Source organism: Phragmites australis, chromosome 6 (genome assembly GCF_958298935.1).
Source record: "Phragmites australis chromosome 6, lpPhrAust1.1, whole genome shotgun sequence".
Taxonomy (NCBI): Eukaryota; Viridiplantae; Streptophyta; class Magnoliopsida; order Poales; family Poaceae; genus Phragmites; species Phragmites australis.
This window is the reverse complement of record NC_084926.1, coordinates 39,284,608-39,303,873: the sequence shown is the minus strand read 5'-3', so window position 1 is coordinate 39,303,873 and position 19,266 is coordinate 39,284,608. Positions and strand designations below refer to the sequence as shown.

Here is a 19,266-nt window from a genome sequence, read left to right as displayed (position 1 = left end):
ATTAGTGACTACCTTCTCTGTAGAGATAGGTTTAAGGTGGTGTCCGAGTCCAATAAACTAGTAGTGTCAAAGTATAGACAATTTGTTGGTAAAGGCTATGAGTGCTAAGGCTTGTTCCATTTTTCCCTTTCTGATTTCAGTAATAAGTCTATCAACCTTTTTTTGGCCATATTAATAATGATGCTAGTGTTTGGTATTCGTGGTTATGTCATTTGAATTTTGGTTCTATGACTTGACTTTCTAGCATGAGTTTAATTTCAAAATTTTCCATGGTCAAAGGTTCTAAGTTCCATAGTTGTGTGCGTTTAAAATAACCTCGTAGGCCCCACAAGGCAGTCGAGGAGAGAAATTTGACACATCTAGAACTCACACATTTAGATTTGTGTGAAATGAATGGTCTGTTGAAGAAGAGTGGAAAAGATATTTTATGACTTTGATTGATGATGCGACTAGATACTGCTATGTTTATTTGTTGAAAACGAAAGATAAGGCTCTAGATCACTTTAAAATCTATAAGGCATAAGTTGAGAATTAACTAGAGAGAATGTTCAAAAGAATTAAATCAAATCATGATGGAGAGTATTTCTCTAGCGGTTTCGACTTATTCTGTGACAAGCATTGGATTATTCATAAGAGGACACCTCCCTATTCACCCAATAAAACGGGGTTGCCCAAAGGAAGACTCGCACATTGACTGACTCGATTAATACCATGTTAGGCAATGCAGGATTATATAAGGCATGGTGGAAGGAGGCCCTGTTGGCTTCATGTTATGTCTTGAATAGAGTTCCTCTCAAGTATAAGGAGAAAACCCCATATGAAGACTGAGAAGGAGAAAACCATCACTTTTTTATTTGCACACTTGGGGATGCTTGGCGAAAGTCAATTTACCAATAACTAAAAAGTACAAGCTCGAACCTAAAATAGTAGATTATGTCTTTCTGGGATATGCTTATCAGAGCATTTTTTATAGGTTTTTAGTGGTTAAATCTGAGGTATCTGACATGCATGTCGATATAATAATAGAGTCTCATGATGCAATATTTTTTGAGCACATATTTCTATGAAAGATTTACATAGCATGTCTAGACTATCTTTTGAGATAATTTCTGAACCTACTCCACCTCTTGAGTTTATGAACAAACACATGAGCTAGATCCTAAGGAGGATTATAGTGATGCTTCTAGGAGGAGTAAGAGAAAAAGGACTATAAATTCTTTTGGTGATGATTTCACTGTGTACCTTGTAGATGACACTCCCAAGTCTATTTCAGAAGCGTTTGCATCTCTAGATATAAACTACTAAAAGGATGTTGTTTGAAGCAAAATGGATTCCATACTCACTAACGAGACTTGGGAGGTCACATAACGACCATATGGTTGCAAACCTATGAGTTGCAAGTGGGTGTTTAATAAGAAGCTTAGGCCCAACGGTACTATTGAAAAGTACAAGACTCGGCTTGTGGACAATGGTTATACCCAATAGGAAGGTGAAGACTTCTTTGACACTTATTTACCTGTTGCAAGATTGACTATTATATGAGTGCTACTTTCTTTGACTGCCTCATATGATCTTATCGTCCATCAGATGGACGTTAAGATAACTTTCCTTAATGGAGAGTTGGACGAGGAAATTTATATGAGACAACCTGATGGGTTTGTAGTAAATGGTCATGAAGGCATGGTGTGTAAGTTATTGAAATCCTTGTATGGTCTTAAACAAGCTCCTAAGTAATGACACGAGAAGTTTGATAAACTTTAATATCTACAGGCTTTTCAGTCAATGAGGCAGATAAATGTGTGTATTATTGCCATGGTAGGGGTGAGAAAGTTATATTATGCTTGTCTGTTGATGACATACTGATATTTAGGACAAACCTTGACGTGGTTAATGAGGTCAAGTCTTTCTTATCTCAAAACTTTGATATGAAAGATCTGGGTGATGCTGATATAATCTTAAATATCAAGTTAATCAAAGGAGAGAATAAGATTACTCTTACACAATCTCGTTATGTTGAGAAGGTCTTGAGCCGCTTTGGCTACCAAGACAGCAAGCCTTCTTCAATATCTTATGATCCCAATGTGATACTTCGAAAGAATAAGAAAAATGGTAGGAACTAACTGAAATACTCTCCGATTATTGGATGAATCATGTACTTAGTTGGTACTACAAGGCCTGATATCTCATTTGCTGTGAGCAAATTGAGTTGGTTTATTTCTAACCTAGGCGATGAGCACTGGCATGCGTTTGAGTGAGTCATGCGCTATTTGCTTGGTACTATGAATTATGATCTTCACTATTCTGAGTATCCATCGGTATTGGAGGTTTATAGTGATTCAAACTGGATATCTGATGCCGATGAGATTTACGCCACAAGTGGATATGTATTCACTCTTGGTGGTGCTACTGTCTCATGAAGGTCTTACAAACAGACCATCTTGATGAGGTCAACTATGGAAGCAGAACTCACTGCATTAGACACAACCACTGTTGAGACAGAATGGCTGCGTGAGTTATTGATGGACTTACATGTGGTTGAGAAACCGGTACTAGCTATTCTTATGAATTGTGATAATTAGACGATTATTATCAAAGTAAACCGTTCTAAAGATAATGACAAGTCTTCAGGGCACGTAAAGAGACGATTGAAGTTTGTGATGAAATTGAGAAACTCCGGAGCGATAAGCTTGGATTATATCCAAACAGCTAAGAACCTGGTAGATCCCTTTACAAAGGGACTATCACGGGATGTGATAGATAATGCATCGAAGGAGATGAGTATGATACCTATGTGAGTTATGCTATAGTGGTAATCCAACCTATGTAATCAGAGATCCCGTGAATTAGGACCTGAGAAGAACATGCTATTGGTCTAACTAGAGTAGAGTACCTTTGTTGTTTGACCCACTTGAATGAAGATGCAATACTCTCAGAGATCTGTAAGGCAGGTTGGCTATTGCCTTTGTCGGTGTATCAGGAACCGGGGGTCCTTGAGTCCCGAGGCCAGGCCAGCCGTCCACCACGTGTCACCATCCCGCGAGGTGAGGAAAGTCTAAGTTCCGGGAGAAGGTGCTCGGGGCCACAGTCCCTAGTCCCCGAGCACCCCAGTTCCCCGATGCCCCGCAGAGTCTAAGTACCGGGAAGAAAGTGCTCGGGGAGGTGCCCGGTCACCCCCGAGCACCCTAGTCCCCCGACGATCAGAAGAGCTAAGTTCCAGGAGAGAGTCTTCGGGGGCTGCGCGCAGCAGTCCCCGAGCGCACGGTTCCCCGAGGGTCAGTGTGAAAGCGCTCGGGAGAGAGTGCTCGGGGCTGCATCTGGCAGCCCCTGGGCTCTCGGTTCTCCGAAAGATATGTACAAAAGTGCTCGGGAGAGAGTGCTCGGGGTTGCGCATGGCAGCCCCCAGGCTCTCGGTTCCCCGAAGGTTCGTACAAGAGTGCTCGGGAGAAAGTGCTCGGGGAGGTAAACAGTACCTCCGAGCACCCGGTGCCCCGAGGACAAGGATAAGCATTCTCGGAAGAGAGTGCTCGGGGAGGTGAACAGTACCCCCGAGCGCTCGGTGCCTCGACGACCCGGAAGGGCCCCCGAGGGGCCCGCCGATGAGGAGTCAATCAGTCAGAGGTCTGAGGCCGCATTTAATGAGCGTGCGCGGCCTGACATTCCCAACAGCTCCCGCCGCAGTGTCAGTTCCTGTCACGTTTTGGCAGAGAGGCGTGGGGGTATTAATTGCACGGGTCCCGTCCCGTGTCATCCGGTGTGTCTCGGGATAACATCACCAGGATTAAGGCATTCCGCCTGCCGCCCTGCCGTGTCAGAAGAACAAGACAGGGCGGGCACGCCGGGTAGCTCTGTGGCTGCCCGGTGGGCCCTCTCAACGGCGCCCGTTGCCAGGGCGTTTTATGGTGACAAGTGACCGGGCATGCGCCGCATTTTCCACCTCCCCGGTCACTTCGCCCAGAGAAAATGATGATGCCTTTCCCAGTCATGGCGTCTTGGAACTTGTGCCCCCTCCTTCCCGTTCGGGGCGTGTCGCAGCCGGCGAACGGATAAAAGAGTCGGCACACAGAAGAGAAAGGAAGGAGAACGGACCCGCAAGCATCGAGGATAGAAGCACCAAGAATCAAACCGTAGTTCCTGGCCAAGAACAAGGGGCCTCAAGCTCTTAGTTAGACACAATATTCTTGTAACCAGCAACATCCTTGAGGGACTTCCTCAGGGCAGTTATTACATCTACACAGGAGTAGGGTATTACGCCCTCGCGCGGCCTGAACCTATCTAAACTCCGGTGCATTTACTTCCCTTTGCACTAAGTCGATCAACCCCCACCACCGGCTGTTGCATTTACCTTCACTTCCATTTATTTCTCCGACGAACTTATTCAGGATCATCCCCCCGGCCGAATCTCTAAAAAGGGGTCTCTCGGGATCCCTGCGACAGGAGTTAATCCTCCGACAGCCTTAATGTGTTATGTTGATTTTAAGTAACGAAGATGCTGACCTACAAGGCATTCTTGAAAGAACACACCTATATGAGTCTGACTATTGGTCGTAGCTCTAAAATTGAGAACGCTCTCATTATGTGAGTCTATATAAGAGTTTGAGTTTTGTCTTTTTCTCTTTCAATTGCGCTGTCGTTGTAGTCTACTTCATCCTAGCGTCGGTGTGCACCGGCAACCGGGAGAGAAGGTTTCCGAAAACCCTCGCTCTTGAGATCTTGCACTGGGAGAGGACGAATTTGATTTCTGGGAAGCGCTCCACGTGACTGCTAAGTTCTTCACCATGGCTCGTCTTCCTGGTCGCTTGGGCGCTGCCCGCTGTCATCGTCAATAAATTCGGCGCGTCATCAGTAGAATCGATCGTGTCGTCAACATGGTGCAACCAACATCTTCAGCAATTAAACCTAAAACTACGTAAAAACCATGTTACTCATACTTTATTTTCTACGGTTCCTAATTTTGAGTATAGTAGATCTAGGCATATGTAGAGCTTTCATACATATAACTAGATTATGCTCTGTTAATATGAATATGTTAGTTTATCAGTTTACGCTCTTAATTATTTATGGATTAAATTAAACCTAAAAGTGCCAAATTTTTCAACAGGGAGGAAGTTTGAAAAAAAAAGAAAACAGTTGAAGCGTGCAGCTCATTTATTAACTTATGTTAAGGAAAAGCTTAACATATAAACACATATTTTTCTTGTGTAGTGAATATCTTAAGAGGATCTTTAAAATTGGTTTCACTTCATTTAGAGTTTTATTAATTTCTTTATGATTTTTATAAATTTCACAAACATAAAGTGACTACGTTAGGAGCAGAACTGTAATTAACCTTTTCTTGTATATTTTTTGTACATAAATAATAGTATAAGTAAACTAATAAAAGTGGTTTCATTAATTTTAAAGGTGTGATGTGTTAGTTATAAATTAATCTAGTTGCAATATATTTACACAATCCTACATGTTACAATAACTATTTCATGAGTTTATGTATTTTTAAAAGATATAGGATCATGTAAGAAGGCTAACAAAATTGGTTTCATGAGTTTTTTATTAGCAAAGAGTAAATTATGTATTTAACTTGGTTTAACAAATACATTTCTCACAGAAAATATTTAACTTTTTTATGAGTATAAATAATTTTATCATGTAGACCATGTTACAAGAAAACCAACAAAATTTATTTCACCTGATTTGAAGCTAAGATGAATTAGTTATTGATTTTACAAGATTGAGCCATTTTTTTATTTTTTTGTTGTTGAACTTCACTGAAATACGAGAAAACCACTAGATAAATTGCTAAAACCGAATGGTTATCGATAAATTCAAACGGTTACCGCCAAAGAGCATGAATATATTGTAATATGTATCAAGCTGAAGCAGAGGCTTGGGCTTGCATCAAAGAGCTTCAATTCACATCTCAGTAGTGCCAAAATCTGGTAGTGCTACAATCAGTTCTTGAGGTCATGCTTTTCAGTGAAATTGAAGCTAGTTATATGAGAAGTCAGGTAAGAGCGGCTATTGTGCAACTTAATTTGTTAAGAAATGACCTTGAGAAACTTCAACTCAAGAATAAAGATGATGATGAATTATTAAGGGCACACATGTTTACTGAAGCGGAATTGGCTGGTAAAAATGCTACACTTCAAGCAGCTATCGATTCTCTTCAAATTAACCTTTGCAGTGCTATTCAAGAGAAGGAAGGAGTTGAGGAGCTTGTGAAACGAAATTAGGAAGCATTGACTCAAGATAGTAATAACAAGTCTCGGGATATTAGCAGTATCAATCGATAACAATGAGAGAGTATTGAAGTACCAATATGGGATTTCACAACTTAGAGTCTTGGTGACAGATCTTGTAGAGCAGGTTGATGATATGAGCTCTACAAAACATGAGATTGAAATTTTAAACATGATTCTTAGGTCAAAATTGGAGGAACAACACACTGTGATGCCATCGTTGCTCCGAAATCATGGTGACGAGTTGACAAATATAAAAGAACAGAACAAGGACCTCACTCAAAAACTTGCTGAACAAAGTCTGAAGGGAGAAGAGTTCAAGAACATGTCTTTCCATTTGAGAGGGAAAGAGGGATCAATATTTGCCATGCAAGATTCCCTAAGAATTGACGAAAGAGGAAGGGAGGGATTGTGCTTGCCGCTTATACAACCGAGGACAGCCACGGCGACGCCCTCGCAGCAGAAGAGGATCGCGGCGACACGGTAGATGCGAGACACCGTATCCGAGAGGGTGAAGACGGTGCTCCCAGCGCGATTGGTGTCAGGATTGACACATCTCGATTTCGTACTATGATGTCGGTAGTCAGGTTTGGGCTCGCCGGTCGTTGATGAGAGAGAAAAGGGGTAGCGCGGAGGAGGAGGTGGCCTCTCTGAGGGGCATGGAGGTGGAGTTCGGGTACGGCGACGATGTCTTGTGGGAGTGTCGGCTGCTCAAGAGTAGACGACAGGGAGCTGCGGCGTGCGATGCTTCGGGATTCTTGTGCAGCGAAGGAGACGGGAGCACGAGAGATGGGGGAAAGCTCGAATCGTCGAAAGCTCTAGAGCACCGAGCACACGAGCCATGTATCTATCACGGCAGATCCGACCTTCCAGCGCAGCGATCCAATGATCTTCGAATTCTTGCTTACGTGACGCAACCAGGATTGAGAGAATGGATAGCAAATACTAGTAATAGATTTGTTATCTTTGGAATCAAATATTTTTTAGCTTGTGGTGGGTTCAATGCCATATTTCTGCTTCACCACAACTTCTTATTAATTCCATGCCCCACGTATTATGACTAGTGTGTTGCCAAAAACTATGTCAAAATTGCGACGTCCATTCTTTTGCCATACTTTCTAGCGCACCATAATCTGCCTAACTGGATTGTGATGCCGTAACCTTTACAGCAAGGGGAGAAATTCGGCAATAAGAATTAAGAGGGAAGCAAGCAGACCAGGACAACAGGACCAAGCATCCGGTTCAATTCAATCCTACCTCAACAAGTTTCTCACCAAAGCTCTTTTCATGTGCACCAACCAACACACTGGCTCGGGAAACAGGAGGCACCGGCAACAGAAAGCTCTCTTCTAGAAATAGGGTGACACCGGCAATCTGGTATTAATACCTTCCTTCTCCTTTACTTATCGTTTATATTTTCCCTGAGCTAAACGAGCAACCGCGTAGAACTGCCGCAGGTTTCCTGGAAAATTTGCGTAGTTTAGTGCTTTGTCGACAAATGGACCAAAAGCGCTTGCGGGTGCAGACTGGAACAGCAGAAGGTACTCCTGAGCAATTGACGGACATGTCTGTGGTCAATGCATTCAACCAGGAAAGGCGCCGGAAGCTTTACGCTGGAGGACAAAAGAGTGGCTGTCCCGGAGGATGCTCGGCGCTTCTTCGCTCGTACTTTTTTAAAAATATATTATTTTTATTAGAAATGCAAAAATATAATTTAAAATGGGAAAATTGAGGAAATGAGTGTCAATCAGCACTCTAATTGCTGATTAATCCTTTGTCGGCATTCTAATTGTCGGTTAGTCCTTTGTCGACATTTTGGTGCGCCAACAAGGGACTTATTGACCTATCAATTGTCGACATGTCCTCTATCTTATAGACGATATTAAAAAAATTATAATTTCTTTATATGATCTTAAATGTAGATAATTTTTATATGAAAATTATACTAATTGATAATATCTATAATTTTATAATTGAATATTTTTTATTTGAATCAGTTTAAATGCCCAAGTAGTTACTAAAAATTTCATATCTGAAACTTCTAGGCATTTTTTATTTAAACTGATTAAAATAAAAAGTATTTAATTATAAAGTTATAGATATCATCAATAGATATAACTTTCATATAAAAATCATCTTTATATGGGATAATATATAAAAATTGAGTTTTTTTAATATCATCAAGCACATCAGACCTATCGACGATTAATATGGTGACAGGACAGGTACTTAGCGAAGTCGTCACGCCAAATGTCGACAGCTCTATACAATTGCTGACAAGTGGGAGGATGGGACCGAGCACTGATGATCCTCCCACCGAGCACTGATGAGAGTCGTTGGGCGGGCAAAGTCTTTTCCGGCCAGTGGGGCGAAGCTTCGCGGAGTACGTCACGCCAAATGCCGACAGCGCTATACAATTGCTGACAAGTGGGAGGATGGGACCGAGCACTGATGCGAGTCGTTGGGCGGCAAAGTCTTTTCCGGCCAGTGGGGCAAAGCTTCGCGGAAGCTTCGTAGTGGACAAATGGAGGACCACGCGGCATTTTATAATGGCCGTGGGACCGGGCAATAATGGAAGAGTATCGATACGTTCGGTGCCGAACGCGGTATTGGCTCGTAGCCCGGTGGAATTTTGACTTTTTGATGCTTTTTAAAAACATTTTTTATAAATAAACTTTTGCAAAAATAATTTTTAAAAATAGTTACTTTAATATTTAGACACTGGAGACTGGTATAGAAGTGAAAGGAAGGAAGGATATAAACATGGTGTGCTAAAGAGTAGAGATGGTTGTTATGGACTTGTTCGGTGATAATAGGTGAGTGATTTAGCAATAGACTTTTATGTTAGGTGATATATCATACATCATGTGATCTGTTGTTAGTTTTAATTGGATTTTGAATGATGCGCTGATATGATATAAATAATAAATTAAGCTGTCTACATCATATGATGCAAAAGTTTTAAAAAACAATGTGAACTTGCATGACTTTCCTTGATACTTTAGACTATCTCCAGCAGATTCGATTTTCACTGATACAATATCCCGTAAAATACTGTAGCACTCGAATTTGCTCTTGATGCGATATCCAGTGCTATAGTGTTGAGGAGTGAGAATCGGATACTCTAAATTTGTTAAAACACTGTAGCAACCGCAACACTATTTATCGAGGTTGAGGCCATCTCCAACAAAGGCCGTATCGGACGGTCGCTTCCCTATTCTGCGTGTTTTGCCGATCGCCCCTGCCTGTATCTTGCTCCAACAGCTACTCCAAAGTTGCTTTTTCGTTGCTACAGGGAAACAGGCTGCAAATGGAGATCGGCAAAATTGCGGCCAAAAAAGGGTGCTCATATCACTGTGCACTGAGTATGTGTGTAGGTCTGAGAGGAGGAGGGGAGTTATGAAAGGTAAGAAATAGAGTAGTTGTTAGAGATGAAAAAAATATGGGATGCTATAATAGTGTTAGGGTATACTGTAATAGTGTTATATGGAATGAATTTTTAGAGTATCTGCTGGAGATGGCCTAACTGTGGGTTTGGATGGAGGAGAAGAGTAATACAAGGTAGGAAATAGGGTAGCTGCTGGAGATAGAAAAAATAAAGAGTACTGTAATAGTATAAGGGGATACTATAATAGTGTTATATAGGATAAATTTTTAGAATATCTGCTAGAGATGCCTTTAACAGTAGTACACGCTTAAATATTGGCAACGGTGGAGAGGGGTATCTCGCCGAGGGATGAAGGGGACAATATTTTAGTTCTACAGTAGCGCTATAGTATCATGTACATAATATTTTCTATGAACAGTGACATTGCTCGGGCATCCGACTTCAAATTATATAGCACATCAAACAAAAATACTGTTCTGTCTAACTTCACCCTTTAAGTCAGATGAATCGGATCCTTACCGAGTTGAATAGATGGCCAAACCTAATCTTTTGCCGGCATGGACCGGATGAAATTCGTGTGAAAACCAGTGGTGTTTCTCGGATATTTGAACTCACAACTAGTATTGCTTTAGAGGTATTTGTCAATGCTAGTTAGGGTCTGTTTGTTTCTCCTACGGATTGTGATAATTTAGATTCTGAATTGTAGAAGCTACTCTGAGATAGATTGTGGATTATAGCATAATCTAAGTCTAAATTACTGCAATCTGTTTTCAAAATCCGTCTATTTATTTGCATAATTCGATTATGGAGCATAATTCAAAATCCAGAATTCGAAACAAATAGACCCTTAGCCTTTAACAAAACTTCTGAAATATTCGAACACGATTGTACCAAACGACATTTCCCTTTTCTTTTTGTCTTCAAACAACATGAATCCAATCCGACCCATGGTTCTCCAGTTTGACTCACAGAAAGAGAACGTGGGCTAGCTCTGAAGATTGGGCCATGCATGTTTAAGTGACTATCCGGCAGCAGCAGTAGGCCCTCGTTCTTCTTTTTTGAACAGATTAGGCGCGCGTTCTTCAGATGGCAAAGCTGGTTAACTGCAATGCGAACCCTCGATCTCCCAATAAAATAAAATCAAAACCCTGGATCTTGTTAGATATATGGGCTTAGCCCAATATATTTAATTTTTTAAAATAAATTTTAAATGCCTAAGAAGTAGCAGCGAGGGTATATCTTTTTGTCATATTTTACTAAGTAGATATACAGAGACCGATCAAAGGAATTTTCTTCTTTATCTACTTAGCATATATAAATATGAGGACTAGAAGAACATATGCGCTTGCTCGTCTCGCCGAGATGAAGGGTGTGCGACACCTAAGTGAAAGGACTGCTGAAATCGGATCTAGTTGTTTGCGTAGGGTGGCATACTTTTACAGCTTTAGTTTTTTTCTATGTGGGTAAATAGCTAAATATATAAAAATCGTATCGATTAAGATTTCGATCGTGGCGTGTCTCAACCAGCGATTCTCCCTCTATATATATCTGCCAGCTGTTGCCATAAAAAATATACGCAATTATGGTTTTGCCTATTTTTCACTTTAGTGTGTCATCACACGTAGTCTACTCCATCCTGTTGTGCCGACATGCACCGACGAACGAGAGAGTAAGTCTCTAAAACCCGTCGTTTTTAGGGAGAAGGTGAATTTTTTGGGAAGCGTTCATCGCGACTGCTCACGATCGACTTCCTCTGCGTCATCTTCGTCGTCGTCTGTTGCATCATTATCATAGGGGCCTTTACATCTCACACTGCTGCTAAGTTTGTTCATTGCGATCCATTACATATTCGGAAAACTTTCAAGGCTTATCAGAAAGCTAGTTAGATCTAGTTAGGGCTTGTCGGAGTTTGTCGGAAAACTACTCGGAAAGCTAGTTGGATCTAGTCAGGGTTTGTCAGAGCTAATCGGATCTAGTCGAGGCTCGTTATTTGCATATGTTCTTGTTTATGTTATACTTTGAAAGTGAATTAAATTAAATTTAAAAGTGCTATTTTCCAACATATCTCCGGTCTTCACTGTGTCTTAGATCCCTTGCTGCCGCTTGCTTATCTAAATGGGGAAAAAAATGCAAAAACCCCCTAAAAAGTCACTTATATTTTGACTTTCCCCCAAAAGTTGTTTTGTTAAAAAAAATCCCCAAAGTTTGACTTTGTTGAAAAAACCCCCAAAAATACAAAAAAATCTAAAAAAATCTAAACAAAACTAGAGACAATTTTAAGACCTTATGTGAAGTTTGTTTTCAAAAATAATATCCTTTGTATCATATTTCATGGAGAGGAAGTTTGAAAAAAAAGAAAAATGTGCAGCTCATTTATTAACTCATGTTATTTTAACTTTGTCATGTCTACCATTATTTTTCCTACACAAATAATTGTTTAAGTAAACTAATAAAAATGGTTTCACTAATTTTGGAGGTGTTATGGATTAGTTATGAATTAATCTATCTGCAACACATTTACTCAATCCTACACGTTACAATAACTATTTCAAAATTTCATGTATTTTTAAAAGATAGAGGATCATGTAAGAAGACTAAAAAAATTTGTTTCATGGTTTTGGGATTAGTAAATAATTAACTATGCATTTAACTCGAATTAATAAATGAGTTGCACGTTTTTTTTCAAACTTACTCTCCATGAAATATGATGCAAAGGATATTATTTTTAAAACAAATTTCACAAAAATTATGAATTGTCTCTAGTTTTTTTAGAATATTTTGTGATTTTTAAAAAAAATTAAAAAAATTGAATTTTTGTGGGTGTTTTTGCAACAAAACCATATCTTTGGAGGGTTTTTTTGCAAGAAAACAACTTTTGGGGGGGAAAATCAAAATTCAAGTGACTTTGGGGGGTTTTGCATTTTTCCCATCTAAATGGGTAAAAAATCAGATATTTGATTGACTTGCTTGTTGCCTCGATTGCTGGTTTTTTTCAGCCTTTTCTCATCGGCCCGAGCGAACCAAATTAGCTCTCCATCGCTGACAAGAGCAAAGCGAGGCGAGCAAACAAACCAAACGCAAAGCAAACCAGGAAAGCAAGACCAATGGCCGTCATGCCAAGGATTAATGTCGGTGAGGGGACAAGGGCAGCTGGGCAGGGGTGCAGGTTCAGCCGAGAAAGATTCGCTCTCTTTTTTGAGGGGAGCAGCCTGGAGAGGCTGCGATTATCCATCCGATCGGTCCGTCTGACGCGGTAGACGGTAGTTGCTTTCGCCAGCCGCGCCATGCCCAGTGACGTTGCTCCGACCTCCAAGAAGTCGGGAGCAAAAGCTACTGCCGTGGGATCAATAAGTTGGTATCACTCCACGGTCTGACGTCAACGTCGCACGTCACTTGCAGTGCATAGACTACAACGCTCGGAACGGAGTAGATCGATGGTGCTGTTACTGAGCCAAACAGGATATGCTTTGTCTTGGATTAAGACTACCCTAACTATATTCCCTTCATTTCGTTCTCTTCCCGATTCCCTTCCCTGTTCTCATTCCCTTTATTTTCTCTCATCTCCAACAGCTTCCCTTCGAGGGGAATCGCGAAGGGAACGGAGAGAGAATCCCATCCTAAAAGGAATGACCCTGGGAATCCCGTCGTGAAGGGAAACCGTTGGAGCGCTGAAGGGAACAGGAATCCCTTCACGACGGGAATCTGCCCCGCAAAGGGAAGCTGTTGGGTTCAGTCTAACAGCCATCACTAAACATATTCCTCACAAACAAACACTGCAACAAAAATAGTCATCTATCTGTTAGAAGTATAAGATAAGACATACTGTTAGAAGTATCTAAGATAAATTTTATCCTAGCCAGATAGTTTAAGATAAATTTCTCAGACTGATCACTTAGAAGAGTCTGGAATACTTTGGAATGTGAGGTAGGGATACTTAAGGGCAGTCTGGGGACAACGTTAAAAGTACAAAACTTACCACACACAGTTTCACTTCTCAACCGCAATCATTTCGCCTCCCTTTAAAAAAAAATCAATCCTCCATTCCCCATCCACCTCTACCCTCTCCATCGCCATCTCTAATGTGATCTGTCACACCCTCTAGCTCCATCGTGGGTCCTCACCATGTCCGCTCTAGTAAAACTACTGTCGGTATAGTAGGTAAGGGGGTGTCTCACCTGACGGGCATCCGCTGCCAAATGTCAATCGGTGATTGATATCCTCAAGACCATGGCCTCACCGTGCGACTAAGACGAAGCTCAGTCGACCAACCCCCTGGTAAAAGGATAAGGTCCTACCACCAGTCCATACTAGTCGCAGGGCAGGTATCTACCTAACCAGTCAAATCATATTAAATACCGTCAACTCAAGTTTTTTCCTTCCACAATCATCTTCTTTATGCGAGCGTGGCTGTCGGTAGATGTAAGGATGGAATGACCCGTCCCATAGCATTTAATGCTACAGGATGGCCTTGCAGCCAAGTGTGACATACAACGGATGAGACAGAGTATGCAAGACGACCAAAGCAGATTGGACGTGCTTACCCCTGCCATGATGAGATAGGAGTAGGTATGCTACGCAGTTTGACCTTGTCCATTTGTACGCTCTTTTTTCCCTGTGTTCCCCTGTTATATGAAGGGGCAGAATCTGGCTTATAAAGAGGACTCGAAAAACCAATTCATCCGATCTATATGGGAGACCAGGACCTGAATAACCCCCCGTGTTCATACGTCCATTTGATCCCTCCATAAGTAACGCAGATCAACATGTCTATCATTTAATATATCCTGAATTCATTATCAGGAATCGCCGCTTTACACCAATGTTGAACTATGTTGATTAGTCTAAGATGAGGTATCGTACGTCCTAGAAGGAGAGAGAATGAGGTGGAGCTCTCCTTTGACAAGTAGAGGAGCAAGCTCTCTTTCAATGGCGAGGAGAAGGAAGGCAGCGGCGAAAAGTAAATTTAAGTTTTTATGTAAATTAACGAAAAGATTAGTTAACTCAACCTAAATTTTCTTGTGTTTAATTAATTTCTCTTTGATCCATATATGCGGTGTTGTACACATGAAGGCATGAATTGAATGAATTTAATTTGCACACGTGAAAAGAGCATCGGCGTTGCACACTTGAATTTTAATTTATGAATAAGCACATGAAGAGAACATATCTGATGACTACACATAAGAAGTAATTTAAGCTTCACTAAACATGTCCATTACAGTTAAAAATGCAACTGTACATATCTGATGAATGTTTTTATTGAAATAGAAGATCACCCAAAGGATACAAGTACGACTTTCAAGGAAAGAGCACGATTTTTTTAAGTAGCAGGAAATTAAACGCAGGATGATCTAAGAAGAAAAAAAAATGATATGTGCATGAGTACTCCTTGCCACAGACGTACTTGGGATGTGCAAGAGGAGGCCGTGAGCGGTAGCCGTGGGATGGACGACGGTGGGGTTTCCAGACCTCACCGTGAGGCACCATACCCGATTCACGCCACATGTACGCATCGATCGCCAAGCAACTCTCTCGGCTCCTCCTCTGCATGGGCTCCCTCGTTTATGATATGTTCTTGTCTTGTGAGTGATCAGGACGGCGGAAAGGCGGCGAGGTTGTCAGTACCAGCACCGGCGGAGCGATGCAGGCGAAGAGTCTGTCCGCCTTGATTCGCGACGGGACCTGCAGGTCTACAGGCTCACGGGAGCGGTCTGTGACAACGGGTTCTCCGTCATGGAGCTCCTGCTCATGCGCTCAATGCCACCTTCGCTCGAGCGAGTGACAATGGCGTTCCGTGGCGTGAAAGGGAGCGGCCGCCGACGGGGTCGCCGCGGAGGTGCATGCCCGGTTCCTTGTGAAATAATGTGTTTCTCCTCTTAGTTTGAACCGGGTCCTCTTGCAGGATATCTGACATTTAGTTCATATTCATGCTAATTTGTCCAATTAATTGGTTACTCTCTTTAATTCACGGAGACCTCGACGGGGGCATCGAGGCGTACTTCCTCGATGACCTGCTCTGTTCGGGCAGTTAGCCGCGGAGAGCCGGAGACAGACGGAGACCACGAGCCGCTAGCCAAGTGCAGCTGGTCTGTCGCAAAGGCAGTTGACTTGGCTGGTCTGTCGCAAAGGCCCCTAACGATTAATACTGGATAATTATTATATTTAGATATTTTAGGGTTTTTTATAATTTTTAAGTATATCTTTTATCTTTAGAAAAGAGATTCTTAGATAAAAAAATTACTTATAGGTACTCAGGGTATCCGTAAATAGGAAAGTCTATCTTAAAAAGAAGTAAGACTTCAGAGGATGTACGATACTCCCATATATATACGGAGCCTAAAACCCCTGCGGAGGATAAAAGTATTAGAATTCGCACAATCCTTTATACAAGCTAGAAGACATCCGAAGCCGAGAAAGAAAGTCGTCGACTAGGTTTACATTCATCTAGATTAGCCACGTACCCTTTTTAACAGGTTTAAATCAATACAAAACAAACATAACGTATGATTATTATCCTCTAAAAGTCCCGAACCAATATAAAACCCCCATATGTTCTCCTATGATTTATCTACTCGAAGCACCCCTACCTCTTCAACAAATTCGTTAGATCAGCGGTTCATAAATCGTTGACAGCTTGCGTTGGCCGTAGAGATCATGACAATATGTGTTGAAGAGTTTACACACAACATGCTATCGACGTCACCCAAGCATTCGTCAAGAATTGGTTTCTTGGATGAGGAGTTCCACGACAACTTTACCTCACTTCCTGCCGAGCTGATGATCGATTGGGTGAATTTCGATGAAGAACTTTCTGGCGACAATTCAAGCGATCATGTAAGTCAATTTATGGATCAATGAGCTAAAGATTACGGCATAGAATTCGAACCACTCGGTTGCCAAGACAACTGGGAATATCCGATTCACAACATGTCCAGATCAATCCTTGCAGCTTTTGACAACATGGATTATCAAGATATAAAACCGGATCAATCTGATGAAAAATCTATGATGGATCTGGACACTTCCTCCGGCGAAAGTTACCCCCGAGAAGTTTTCGCTATTAGAGATTAAAAAACCAAGTTGAAATGAGCATTGGTTTATATATGATAAGTGATTGATAAGTTTGTCGATTTGGTTTGATGATTTTGGGTATTGCATGAGCATGGTTGTGCTTGTCTATGTTTGAGACTAACCAAAGATATTGGAGTTGATGTGTTTATCTATAAGCTAGAAAAAAATTATACTCACCGAATAGTCCAGTGTGTGGAAATTTGACCACACCGGATGGTCTGATGTTCAGATAAAGTTCATGCCAAAACATTTCAATTCAGAGGCAACATTTGAAGTGCTCATCAGATGGTCCGGTATTTAAGTGAGGAGGACACCGGACTATTTTTCAGGAGGTGTGTCAATGTGTGTCTGAAAATGTATACATACTGGATGGTCCGGTGATGAATAGTGTGCACACCGGATGCTTCACTGGAGTATTTTTCAGGAGATGGTGCACAAACCGGATGGTCCAGTGATTAAAGGTGTAAACACCAAAGACTTCACCGGAGTTTTTTCAAAAGGAGATCAGCGGAGCACATTAAGATCATCAATGAGTCCACCAAGGCTGAAGACATGCTCCTCTTTGCTAAGGAGAAGACTCAGGGCATCAACACCCTCAACCCGGGCTCGAGGGAGATAGGGTAAAGACCAAGTGCAAGAAGAACATCAATGGAGGTAAGGGCAAGAAAAATAATTCTAAGAAAGTTTTTGCAGATCCTCCTGACACCCATCCTGACAAGCATCCTGATTCTTCCTAGGGCAAGAACTCTACACTAGGCTCCGGTGAACACGACAATAAGCCTTGGTACGACCTCCACTAGACCGACAACCACAATCTCCATGAGTACCGCCTCTTGAAGAAGACGATCAAAACGGAGGTCTAGAAAGCAGCCAAAGGAAAGAAGACTGAGGTCACGACCCAGCGTAGGGATTTTAGCTCCAGCGGTAGTAAGGATGACACGGATCCAATGTCTTTTCAGCTGGACAAGAGGACGATCTTCCATATGTTCGGTGGTTCTACATCCTACTTGTCCAAAAGGAAGTACAAGACAGTGGCCTGAGAAGTCTTAGCTGCCATCCCAAAGGGTCGTCAAGGCGTTAAGTGGTCAAATATTGAGATCTCCTTCAACCAAGAAGATTGCACTGATAACTTCATACGGTCAAGTTGCTTCCCGATAATGTTCGAGCCTATGATAAATAACTGCGGGGTTACCTAAGTTCTAATCGATGGAGGGAGTTCCCTTAACATCCTCTTCGCTAACACGCTTGAAGGGATGCAGATCTACCGGTCTGCTATCAAACCGGTTACTCAAGACTTCCATGGTATATTACTCGGATCTTCGGCCACCCACATCGGCCAGATATAGTTCCTTGTTACCTTCGTGAAGCATGACAACTTCTGAATAGAAAATATTCTTTTTGACGTGGTCGACTTTGAGATGGCATACAATGCCATCTTGAGAAGACTTACCCTTGCTAAATTTATGGCAGTCACGCATTACGCTTCTCAATGCATAAAGATCTCAAGACCCGAGAGAGTCATCACCATCCGGGGTTGTCCCAAGGCAGATCTCTGTTGCGACAAGCGGAGTGTCGATATGGCAGTTCAACACCAACCAAGCAAAAACCCAAGAGCTCAAGGATCAAGGTGGATAAGAAGTTTCAGTCATGACCGCAATCACGAAGCCTTGAGATACAAACCCAGAAACCCACAGGCTTGGTTCCATGACTAATCCGGAGCCTATATAACATCACCTACGCTACTCCAAAGTAATAGGGGTCACTGCTGATCGACTTAATCTAGTCTGTGTCGTTTAGATTTAAGATAATAGATGTACATAGCTCGTTGGTCATCAATAAACTCTATAAGTCCCAAGTGTAAGTACTAAGAGTACCTTTTTGTAATAATAAAGATAATATTTCCTATGAAGTTGATCAAATTCTTTTCCTGTCTTACTCATCTTTCTGCGCATCCTCATGCGTGACAAGCGAGTTAAGTCGCTTCTCGGGTCCTTCATCCCAAACTGGGTTGCACCTTTCTTGTGCGTGTAAACGCCATGTTTTGAAGAACTTCTACAAAAATACAGTGAGACCAAACTTGCATCAAGTTTCTCATACCAAGCACATGGAGCTTGCAAAGCCCATATAGCGCCTTCTTGGGTTTGTACTCCCGGGGCTCTTGTCTGTCAATGATGAAACCATGTGGCTGCTTGACGTACACTGTTTCTTAACATTCACCATTCAGAAAACAAGATTTCATATCCATGTGATGGACCTTACATTGTTCATGTGCTGCAGATGGCCAACAGAAGTCTTACTGACTTGACATGGGCCATTGGAGTGAAGACCTCCTCCAAATTGACCCCTTTCGACAAGCTCCCAGGTGTTATTGTCTTCTATGGACCGGATCTCATCAAGCATTGCACACCACCAATAGCGTTGTCTCTATGCTTCATGAAAGAATTGTAGCTCCTTTGTCGAAGTTAAGAATAGCTTGCCGGCATTGAGATCATGCCACGTGAAGAGGGGGAGTCACTATCCTGATGATGTTGTCAATGATGCAAAGTCACAATGGCACGTTGTTATGGTCGATGT

General features: G+C 41.9%; 1 protein-coding gene across 1 annotated transcript in view; it reads right to left on the bottom strand.

The window, feature by feature from the left end:
• LOC133923217 (uncharacterized) overlaps positions 1 to 12,907 on the bottom strand; it is a 40,085-nt gene extending 27,178 nt beyond the window's left edge. The window contains exon 1 of the mRNA XM_062368640.1: positions 12,710 to 12,907. Within this exon, the coding sequence (XP_062224624.1) occupies positions 12,710 to 12,907 (198 nt within the window). The remainder of the gene's footprint in view (positions 1 to 12,709) is intronic.
• Between the last annotated feature and the right edge of the window lie 6,359 nt (positions 12,908 to 19,266).